Genomic DNA, 11,917 nt, shown 5'->3' with positions numbered 1-11,917 from the left:
ACCTGCCAGAGCTCCAGGAATGTTTGGACAATGCTCTCAGAGACATGGTGGGATTGTTGGGGTGTCCTGTGCAGGGCCAGGAGCTGGACTTTCGTGAACCTCGTGGGTCCCTTTCCTTTGATTCTGTGATTCTATAACAGGTTTTATGACTTGTTCAGGTCATGGCCAGTAAGAGTCAGGGCAAAACTGAGAGCAGCTCTGTGTGCAGTTCTGGGCAGTTACTGTGAACATTATGTCTTGCATACTTGTCCTTGAATTATGGAAAAGATTTTCCTGACCCAGCATGGCTCAGCTTTTACCTGAGGATATCTTTTACCTTAGGAGACCTCAGTGCACATGCTGCAATTTTTGTGTTGGTGCCAACAGAGTGGTAGGAGCACTCAGTTTCGTGGAATGCCTGCAGGAGCTTTCTCTTGAAAAGCACAGGACAGCCATTGCCTTGAGCAAAATGAGTCTGGTTCCCTCTGATACAGAGCTGAGATAACCAGATTCAGTCAGCAGCACCTTTTACCTGTGCTGTTTAAGGCTCTGCCTTACCTGAGATTACCTAATTCTTGCCATACAGGAGCTCCCCAACCCCATCTCCAAGTAGACGGTGGAGGCTCCTTTGGAAAAGTGTCCCAGGGGTCCAGCCCATGCAGAGTCCTCCCAGCACCTGGAAAGCCACAGGTTAGAAACTTGCTGAGCGCCAAGACCTTTGTTACAGCTACAGCTTTTTCAGCACATCTTCATGAAGCTTCCTTAGCTCCTTTTCTTGAACTTACTGACTCCCACCACACCCTGGGACAGTCTGTCCCGACCTTTGAGTTGTGGCAAAAAGCTTCTCCTTCTGTTTCAAGTATCATAGCAGATCCAATCTTGTCACATGGCAGATAGTTGGAGATAAGATGAGGTATTAGGAAAAAATTCTTTACCGGGTTGGAAGGGGTCCCAGTCCCAACCCCTGCAATGAACAAGGAAACTTTCAACTAGGCCAGGTTACTCAGAGCTCCATCCAGGCTGGCCTTGAACACTTCCCAGGTTGGGGCAGCCACAGCTTCTCTGGCAACCTGTGCCAGGGCCTTACCACCCTAAATGATGCCAAATAGCCTGGGCTGAATGCCAATTCAGTATGAGAGAAATGTGTCTCCATGTTTTTATTCCACTGTATTCATCTGTAATCAATTTAATCTGTTTGCAGAGCCGTTATAGCATTTTCAGTGATTAGCTTGATAATTTGGAAAAGGATCAGAAGCACTAGACATGTGTCATGCAGGGAAAAACATGGAGACAGCAGCAAAATGCTGCAAAGTTGGCAAGGAATTTTTTTGTCCTTGTTATATAAATGGGGAGTGCTCCTTGAATTCCAAGCTGATGTGCTTGGAAGTGCTCGTCCCATACTTTAGGAGTGAAGATGCTCTTTATCAAAGTTTATTTGTAGGTTCCTTGGTCCCTCTCAAATGTCAGAGTGGTGTGACTGCATTTCCACATGCAGTCAAAGGGTCAGTGACACTTTTAGTCTCACAGTATTTGTGTTTTCTTTGCCCTGCAAGCTCTGCTTTCACCCCTCTGTGGTAGCACAAACTGCCCTGCCAAATAACAGGAGACTGCAAAAGCTGCTCTGTTTTCTGGGATGTCGTAAGGAATATAATTGCTTTCCAAGAAACCACTGGAGAGGTTCTGTTCAGCTTTTTTGTCCTCGCGTGCTTTTGTTGCATTTTGCCATGTCTCAGCAGTGGGACCAATTCTGGGTTTGTCTCATTTTCCTGGTTTTTCCCTTAAAAAAGATGATTTTTTCAGGTATCTACATGTTGAAAATACATTTCCAAGTGGAACTGAACCATCAGTCATCTGAAAATTCTGTCAAGTCCCAAATCTGAAGGTAAGGAAAAGCATCTCTCTTAGATACCTGGCACCATTACCTGGCTAATTTGCTTTTTTTTTTTTTAATAAAATTGCAGGCAATCTAAGTAATGGGGGGCAGTGAGGTGCAACCATGTGCTAGGCCAGGCTGGCCTGTTTATGGAGCCAAGACATAGGATGTTACTTCAAAGGCTTTCAGAAGTCAAATAGTCATAAGGGTATTTACAAACCCTAAATCAAATTTAAAAATCCTTGTGCAGTGCAGTTAGCTCTGTTCCAAAGAAAACAAGATGCCAGCTTGTCCTGTAAAACAAAACTGATGTATTGACACAGCACCAGAGACTTGAATTTGCTACCTTTACCCACTGAAAAATACTTGAATAACAATCACAGACCCAGAAAAAAAATTATTTTGAATTTTAGGATCAAAAATTGCAATAGGCCACTACTACATTTTCCCTGTACCTGGAGGTGATTTCCACTGCTCTGTTTCTAGCTGGCTGCAGTGGCTGTGGATGATGTTAAACTGGTCACTTTGGATGTGATGCTTTCTGTTTGTCTGAAAACTGCAGGGAACGTCCTGTCTACACTTGCATTGTTCAGTATAAAACCATCTGTCCAGCCCAGCCTTGCCCAGGATGGAGCATAATGGTTAAGTGAGTTTATAGTGACAATAAAGAACAACTCTTGAAGATGCATTTGAAAACAAACAGTTTCAGCAGTCAGCTGTAGTGACCTTGCATTTGGGAGGCACCACAGCCTTGGCCAGCCCAAGGTCACCTAAAGTTCTGCTGTGGGTTTCTTTTTTTAAGCTTTCTGCTACACATTTTGCAGAGCAAATGTGAAATGTTTGCAGTTTCTGCCCTTGCATCACTTTATACAGTAAAAGTAATTTCAGAGATGTGCACAGTGTCACCAAGTGTGTTCTTACACCCTCTCTGCCAGGATGGAGAAGAGAAAGTGGCCTCTCCTCGGTGCCCACAGCGGGAATTTCCAGCACAGAGAGGACCACACAGAGAACCAAGCACTGGGACAAGGAGCTTCAGAATTGCAGGGAAAGTGGAATATTTTAAAGCTGGTTATACAAAAGCAGTGGGGAGTTTGCACACAAGAAGAGGGAGGAAAAAAATTGGAGGGAAGGATGGCTGGCAAGGTTTGGAGACGGAAGGAATGGGAAAAAGAGCTGCTTACCAAATTGGAGATGTGGAAGAGCATGGTGATATCAAGGCTTGACAAGCTGTATCAGGTGGTAAAGGAAATTGTAACAAACAAAAGAGTTGCAGAATATGTAAGAGAAGATGGAATTTGGAAGGAAAAGCAGCAGCAACCTGTGATGGCAGGGTGGAAGTTAAAGGTAACCCAGATACCGTCAAAAATAGAAAAAGTGCTTTGTCCCATTTTCATGGTGGACAGATCAGAGTCCAGAACTGGATTTTCCTAAATAAGATCAAATTCCAAAGATGGATTGTGTTCAGATGTGTTTCATCCTGGTGAATGAGCCAGCTTAAAAGACCAGAACTGGATTTTCCTAAATAAGATCAAATTCCAAAGATGGATTGTGTTCAGATGTGTTTCATCCTGGTGAATGAGCCAGCTTAAAAGACCAGCCTGGCCAGCCCTGCCCTGACTGACTCATCAGTTCTACAGTGACTGAATTTCAAGATGAAGGATTCATACAGAAAATGGAAATTTGGGTAATTTGCAAAGGAAGAAGATGGAAATTGAGTGAGCAGAGACCACATCATCCAGGCCAAGACACAAAATGAGCTGTAACTAGGAACAATGATAAAGTGTATAAAAGGATCATCCTCTAAGGACAGCAGGAATGACAAGGCTGAGGAAAGATACAGTTTGTTACTGAGAGAAGGGGAAGGGAAAGGTGAGCTATCAGAAATGCACCTGAAAATGCATGAGCTGGGGAGGAATGGCAGAAAATAAAGAATTTATATAAATAGATAAATACATGGAGCAGCTGCCTCCCTACCACGTGCTCTCATTTTCTCCTGCTGCCAGAGAGCACGGATGTTTCTTGTTTATTTACTTCTAATTACTGAGATACAGACTTCCACTGATAAGATAAATGTAGCTCAGAATGCTGGTCTTCCCCTTCTCTTCCCTTAGGGTATCTCCCCAGCCTCTAAATCAAAACCTTGTGAAAATTCCACCTCTCCAGAGCCCACACCATCTCTCCAAATGCCATGGGCTCTCAGCCCTCTCCCCAGTCCCAGAATGGTCAGTGCCATGAGCAGAGGCAGAGGCCAAGCTGCCTGACTGCCAGGCATTTATCCAGCTACATGGGGCAATGGCACATCCAGCAAAATCTAAGAGACCAAGTCAGTGGAAAAGAGATGGAAAAGGCATGGGGGAGAATGAGGGGAATGAGAGTGTGCTGAGAGGTCTGATGTAGGTTGTTGGCAGGGATCACAAGGGCAGAACTGTTACAGCTGATATTTATGAGGCTGCTATTTCCATTCAGGATGATGGAACATTCCCTTTTTTCCTGCCTGCTAGTGCAATTGCTCACCTTTACCTGCAAAAAAAAAATCCAACCCTGCACTTTACTGAATTATACTTATTTTGTGCAGCAAAATCCCTTGTTATCTGTGCTGGTCTCTAAAAGGCACATGCAAATGTGGATTGTGTAGATTTGACATATACTGAGTTCTCTGTCTACCTGGAAATAACCTGTGTCATCACACCTTTGCTGTTTGTGCAGACAAACCTCTGTTTTACAGAGCCTCTGTGGAAAAACTACCAGGAAAGAAAAGTAATTCTGGAGCAAGGGTTGCTTTTGGTGTTTTGGCACAAAAGCTTGTCCAGAATAAATGAAAACCTGAGTGGAGAAGCCCAGCAGGATTTGTGCTCACTCAGTTCAGAGAGGGGAAGAGCAGGAAGGTTTCTTTGTGTTGTTCCCCTTGCTTAGCAAACACTTCTCCAAATACCGGCAATATTATTAATCTGGCAGGAGCACTTCTGTCAACCCCTTCAATCATTCTTCATGTCCAGAGAAAGTTTGCATCAAAAATACTCTCTCAGAATAATGTTTGTTTTCAAAATACAGCTCTGTTCATCTGGCTGCCCTGTGTTCATCAGCTGGAGCAAGATAAAAGGGCCAATGGCTTGGCTAACTCAGATCTCAGGGAAGCAGTACATGGTCCAGGTTTGCAGTTGTCACCTTTGTGCTTCCTCTGTTCAGGGTCTTAAGGGTGTTCTGTGAGGTGGAGACAGGTCTGTCCACAGGAGAGAAGCTCCAGGTAGTGAGGAAACACCCAGTGTGTCTCCTGGCAGCCAGAGGTAAGAGGTTTGGGTTGGTGTGAAATGAAGGTATAGTGCACGGTAATGGGATTTCTCATTATCCCACTTCAATTTCTGAATTGCAATCACTCTCTATCTCCTCTCAGGAGCATTTTTCTCTGTGTATACTGTTCAGTTTTGACAAAAAGATATGTTTTGTTGTAGCTGCATTTTGGCTGGCAAGCTTGGAGTAGCTCTGGAAAGTGTCTCTGTTACCAGAGTCAACCAGACTGAAAAAGTAGGATGGTTTAATTCTGCAGATGGGAGGCCCTGTATGTGCATATTTGATGCAAGCCAGCAATGTAATTTACAACTTTTTAATGTTCAAAGAAAATTTATTTTGCAAATTACTTCCCTTACCCACATGCTGCATTCCTAAAAGTATCACTTGGAATATCTCAACATATTCAACATAGTTTTTTCTTAAGTAGAAGTGCCATTAAGAAACAGAAGAGTTCCTGAAGTTTTATTTCAGTGAAATAATATTGTCTGATCTAAACCCATTCTGCTGTCCTGTTTCAAAACAAAAGGGATGTTAGGAAAGAGCACGGGGTTCTTTGTAGTTCTGCCCCTGATATGGGCACCTCTGCCAGTGTGAATGCAGTTTAAACCATGGGCTTGGGTTTGTGGTTTATCAGGTCCATAAACAACAAACAAATTGATCAATACCACAGGAAAGTGCTTTTCTGTTTGGTTTGTCTGAGGCTATTTTCCTTTATTTATTTATTTATTTATCCATGCAATCTGCATGAGCCCTGGAGTTAAGCAGAGCACACTGTATGCATGACTGCAGTCCTTCATGACTGCCTGTTCTCCTGCCTTAGCTCTCCTGGTGCCATGGAGGACACGTCCAGTCAGAAGTCTGGACCAAGCAAAGACACACTGGGCTCCCCAATGCCACAAAAAACTCCTGCCAATTTGATCCATGTCAAGCTGGAGGAGTATGAGCTCACAGACTTCAGCACCAAGGAACTCATCCTAAAGAAAGCCAGAGAGGTCTGCACATGGAATCATGAAACCATCATCACCTTCCTGTGCCGGCTGTTCCCAGTGCTGGACTGGCTCCCCCACTACAACATCAAGACACAGTTGCCTGGGGACATCATATCTGGGCTCCTGGTGGGGATAGTCACCATCCCTCAGTCCGTCTCCTACTCCCTCTTAGCCAGCCAGGACCCCATCTACGGCATCTACACCAACTTCTTCTGCAACATCATCTATGTTGCCATGGCCACCTCGCGGCACAACTGTGTGGGCTCCTTCGGGGTGCTGTGCCTGATGGTGGGGCAGTGTGTGAACCGGCACCTCCAGCTCGCAGGGTACGGTGATGGCAGCGCCTCACTGCTGGGCAATGCCACCTCTGCCAGCAATGGGACAGGTGCCTGTGACAGGAGCTGCTATGCCATCACTGTGGCCCTTTCCTTAAGCTTTCTGGTTGGTCTTTACCAGGTACGACTGTTCACTCTTGTGCTGTTTCCTCTCTGTCCTTTCCCTGCTAGGAATTGCTCTGACTTAAAGATCTCTAAGCTCCAGTCTTTGTTCAGACTTGTAAGTAATTTCCTGGTGGGATTAGACCCCAACATCCTTGAATCCCTGTGAATGTAGTGATTTTAAAAAGTGAAAACATGGGAGGAGAAGGAACTGTGAACCCAGTTCCCATCACCCCAGTTCTGGAGCTGGGCAGATTAGAGCAGATTTGGGGCTGACAAAAACCACCCTCAAGGACCCTGCCATTCTCCCTGGCAGTATCCCCACTGCCTGGGCATAGCTGTCTCTGAACAACTCCAAACTTTTTCACTGGGACAACTAAAATGCAGAGCATAACAATGTTTTTATGCCACCAAGTGATACTCAGAGCTGCTTTGGTGGGGCTGCTGCCTTGGACTATCAGTGTTAACCATGTGTCCTTATTGCTTCTAAGGAGGCAGCAGCAAGGACCTTGTAGGCTTCTTTGTATGCCATCCCTATAGCCACAGACAGGCATTAATAGGTAGGTCTCTTTAGTTTTTCATACCCCAGGTTAACTACTGAAGACAAAGTCCTCTGCCTTACAGTGAATGCTCATCAGACAGAGTAGCCAGAACTGCTAAAGGGACATAAATCACCAGGAACCTCTTCCAGCTCTTTTCATCCATGCTAAAGGTATGGCTGGTTTGCTTTTCAGATCCTGCTGGGGGTTTTACAGCTGGGATTTCTGGCTGTCTACCTGTCAGAACCTCTCCTTGGTGGCTTCGTGACTGGCTCCAGCCTCACCATTATCACCTCCCAGATGAAGTATCTCCTGGGACTGAAAATCCCTCGTCATGAAGGGGTGGGGTCCTTCATCCTGACCTGGGTTGACCTTTTCAGATACATTCAGAACACCAACATCTGTGACCTGGTCACCAGCCTGGTTGCTTTGGCTATTATAGTGCCGGTCAAGGAGATCAATGACTGGTACAAGGAGAAGATGAAGGCCCCATTCCCCATAGAGCTGCTGGTGGTCATTGTAGCCACAGTGATATCTCACTACTTCAACTTCGAAGAGCGATACAACTCTGCTGTTTGTGGGGATATTCCCACTGGTTTCAGGAAACCCACTCTACCAGATGTAAGCCTATTTTCCAGCCTGGCAGTTGATGCTCTGCCCATTGCTGTTATTGGCTTTGCCATGACTGTCTCCCTAGCAGAAATCTTTGGCAAAAAGCATGGCTACACTGTCCGTGCCAATCAAGAGATGATTGCCATTGGCATGTGCAACCTGATCCCTTCCTTCTTCTACTGCTTTGCCAGCTCTGCAGCCCTGACCAAGACTCTGCTGAAGGAGTCCACGGGAACCCAGACGCAGGTCTCTGGCCTGGTCACCTCCCTGGTGCTGCTGCTGGTGCTGTTGTGGATTTCCCCACTCTTCTACTCGCTGCAAACCTCCATCCTGGGGGTGGTCACCATTGTCAACCTGCGGGGGGGCCTGAGGAAGTTTCGTGACACCCCCCGGATGTGGCGGCTCAGCAAGCTGGACACTCTGGTGTGGTGGATGACCATGCTGTCCTCCACCCTGATCACCACTGAGATTGGGCTCCTCGTGGGCGTCTGCTTCGCTCTGCTCTGCGTCATCTTCCGCACACAGAGACCCAGGGCCACACTGCTGGGCAGGGTCAGCAGCACGGACATCTATGAGGACCAGTCCACTTACAAGCAGCTCAGCAGCATCACCGATGTCAAAATCTTCCGCTTTGAGTCATCCCTCTACTACGCCAATAAGGACTATTTCAAGACTGTTCTCTACCAGAAAACTGGGGTAAATCCTGTTCTGCTTGCTGCTAAACACCAAAGGGTGGGGGCCCAAGCAAACACAGAGACAGGCAAGAGCAAGAGCTTTTTGGGCACTGGGTTTGACTGCCTGAAACAGGCCAAAAAAAGGACTGGGAAGTGTCCAGCAGATGCCCGTCTTCCCTCCATAGATATGCACACCTTAATCCTTGACTGTGGGGCAATGCAGTTCATAGACACTGTGGGTCTCTCTGTGCTAAAGGAGACATATCACGACTATAAGAAGATTGGAGTCCAAGTGCTCCTGGCCAACTGCAACCCTTCCATCCGCCACCAGCTCCGGGAGGGAGGCTGGGCTAGCGAGACAGGCAGTGAGGGTCAGCTGGCTTTCCACAGCATCCACAATGCAGTGCAGTTTGCTGAACGGTGGTACCATGTGCACCAGGAGGAAAGCAAGGAGAAACAGGATGCTCTTCTTGACCCTGAAGACCTGAACTTCCAGGTGTCTTTGTAGACCCGTGTGTGAGGAATGATTTCTAACAGGGAAGCGCTTGGTACGTACTTGAGAGCAGTTTCAGTCTTTGTGCAGGCAGAGCGCGCAGGGGAGACTGCGATGATCTGTCAGCACCGGCATGGGGCAGAAGAGTTGGGGGAGAGAGTTGAGGGGAGATTGACAACAGGTAAATCCTCCGGGAGGCATTCCGAGGTCGGTCGTGCCGGTGGGAGCCTGGACGGCGCTTCCCCCTCTGCCGCACTGCACTGCCCCGCGTGGGCGCGGGGGGGCGCGAGTGAGACGCGCTGCGGGGCCGCCTCCCGCAACTGCTGCGGGGTGCGGGAATCCCGGGCTGATTTGGCTGGGAAGGGACCGTGAAGCTCATCTCGTTCCATCCCCCTGCCATGGGCAGGGACACCTTCCACTAGAACAGTTTGCTCCATGCCCCGTCCAACATGACCTTGAACACTTCCAGGGATGGGGCAGCCACAGCTCCTCTGGGCAACCTGTGCCAGGGCCTCACCATCCTCACAGGAAAGAATTTCTACCTAAAATCGTATCTGACCCTGCCCTCTGTCAGTGTGAGGACATTTCCCCTTATCCTATCACTCCAGGCCCTTGTAAAGTCTCCACCTTTGTCAGTTTCCTTCAGGTACTGAGAGGCCACAATTAGGTCACCCCAACACTTCTTCTTTCCTGTTCCCCAATCCCAATGCTCTCAGTTGTTCTCTGTTACAGGTGCTCGCACCCCGCTAGGCTGCAGCTTCCATTGTTCTCCTGCGACATCAGTCTCAGGAGGAGGTTTTGCACGGGTTTATCCCCAAAGGTCTGTGAGTGACATGAGCTCTATGCCTGAAATCCTATTCCCTCTGGTTCCCTGGCATTAACTACCATCTTACAGCTTTTTGGGGAGAGGGAGGGTCAAGATGGGACACTAAGGCAAAGGAAAGAAGAGCTGCCAGCAAGGTCAAGAGAGACACAGAGTTCCTGGAGCTGATCCAGCAGAGACTACAGAGATGATGAAGGGACTAGAGCATCTCCCTTACAAGGAAAGGCTGAGGGAGATCAGGCTGTTCAGCCTCAAGAGGAGACAGTGAGATAGGACCTAAACAATGTCTGTCAGTATTTCATGGTTGAAATTACAGTTTTTCTCCCCCTCAAAAAGGTCCCAATGATCACCAGTCGCTCTTCATTAAACCGTGAATCAGCACACCAGTGCCATAGCCTGCAAGGGGCACAGTTCTCCCAGTGTCTGGCAGAGTCTGTACTACCTGAACCACATGTCCACATATGTATTTGGATCCTACCTGCAGTTGCAGATCTGGTGCTGTCACTCCCAGCAGTGGGGCAGGGCTGTCCCACACCTGCAGCACTTCCAAATATGCACCTGGAGGACCCTCAGCTCCATACTGGACATGGGGACCTGTCCTTTCTGCTGCACTGGGACAGAGACAGGCAGCATCCTGCTGGCCCTGCTTCTGCATCCCCAGGGTGAGCCTGTGTTCTGAACTTAGCATTGCAAAGTCCAAAAATAGCTTTGCTTCCACTAACTCCATCTGTACAAACACCTTCTCTGTTGCATATTTGATATGTGACTATTCCCCTGGCTTCATCCAAGTAACCCAGCACCAAAGACATCCCACTGAAGGGAACTGTAGCTTGGAAGCCCCGGGACTGTTGTAAATAAAGTGTATGGAAAAGGAATCCTATGTGTCTGCTCAGGAAAATGTCTTCTTGTGCTCAAAAAAACTATTTTGAATGGATCAAGGAGCTTGGTGTGCCCAGCTGCTTGCAGGTCCTTGGGAAAAGGCAGTGTCAAGTGGAGCTGAATTGTCGGAAAATCTCGGTGCAAACCTTGCAGGGAGGGACTGGCAGGTGAGCTGAGCCTGCTCTAGGTGCTGGTGCAAGTGGGGCGCAGCTCTCAAGAGCTGTAGCACCTCTCTCCAACAGTTCTCTCACGCCCTCAGAGCATGTGGCAACTCCCCAGGGAGGTTACATTAGCCATGAGTAATGGGGCAGTTTTGTGGCTGAACAGCAAGTTAGTAAAGAAGTCTTGTTACCTGCAAAGATTATGACCATCCTTCCCCTTTGGAATAGCATTGCCATAATTTTCTTTATAAGACTGTTTATGGAGAAATGAATTTGTTTTAGTTAGACTTTAGATGCATTTATGGTCTCAGTGGGGTCATAAAGCCATAGCAGGAAATCAAATCAGCACTGATAATTCCTGGGCACAGCCTGGTGCAATTCAGAGCAGATGAGATTACAGTAAGAGCAGCAGGTCCTGCAGCCCCTTGCAATGGGACCTGGCTGTTTATGTGAGCCAAAGAGATACACAGCAGTTTTTATGGGATGCCTTCCCTTGGAAAGGAGAGCTGAGCTGGCAACTTCCTTCCTGCTCCTTTCCAGCCCAGAGCAGCTGGGATCTTGCAGGCAGTCCTTGCCCTGTCTGCTTGCCCACCTCTCACATCCCATCAGTTCCAACATTGCCTTCCAGCCCACAATTCCAACATCCCAGGGATCCAGCATTCCTCCATTCCCCACAGATTGCCAAGGGAGCTCAAGGATAATTGCTATTTTTATAACAGTTTCTGTGAAGAGGCCCAGGGTTGAAAATGACACAGAAGAGAGATGAGAAGGGACAAATGACATAGTCTAAGGTCAGTTTATAGTCACTGTCATGGAAGATCAGACTGGTCTCTCATCACCTGCAGCTCCAGGTGTAGGCAGATGTGAGTAGGAAGGGCCAATTTCTGGTGATGAAAGGGCTCCTGGTGTGGACACAGGGCACCTGTGTGCCCCAGCACCCCACTGCAACAGCCCAAGTCCCCCCATTTGCCAAAGGCCCTCAACATCTCAGCTGTGGACTGACCCCCCACATCTCCCACCTGAGGACCTGCCTCTGTGTCCCACTGACAACAGGCTGCACTCCAGGCATCCCATGTGCCTGGCCCTCCTATAGCTTCACCAGGGGCCAAGGAAATGCCATGCAGCTGAAAGCAAATGTTATCCCCCCTAGTAAGCAGCTCACCTGTTATT

General features: G+C 47.8%; 1 protein-coding gene across 1 annotated transcript; it reads left to right on the top strand.

The window, feature by feature from the left end:
• Positions 1-5,919: 5,919 nt before the first annotated feature.
• Positions 5,920-9,142, top strand: LOC139679159 (sulfate transporter-like). Its single transcript, XM_071570590.1, has 2 exons — positions 5,920-6,585; positions 7,301-9,142. The coding sequence occupies exons 1-2, from the start codon at positions 5,920-5,922 to the stop codon at positions 8,897-8,899; spliced, it is 2,265 nt and encodes a 754-aa protein (XP_071426691.1). The 3' UTR covers positions 8,900-9,142.
• The last annotated feature ends 2,775 nt before the right edge of the window (positions 9,143-11,917 follow it).

This window comes from Pithys albifrons, chromosome 15 (genome assembly GCF_047495875.1).
Source record: "Pithys albifrons albifrons isolate INPA30051 chromosome 15, PitAlb_v1, whole genome shotgun sequence".
Lineage (NCBI taxonomy): Eukaryota > Metazoa > Chordata > Aves > Passeriformes > Thamnophilidae > Pithys > Pithys albifrons.
This window is presented reverse-complemented; position numbering and strand designations above follow the sequence as displayed.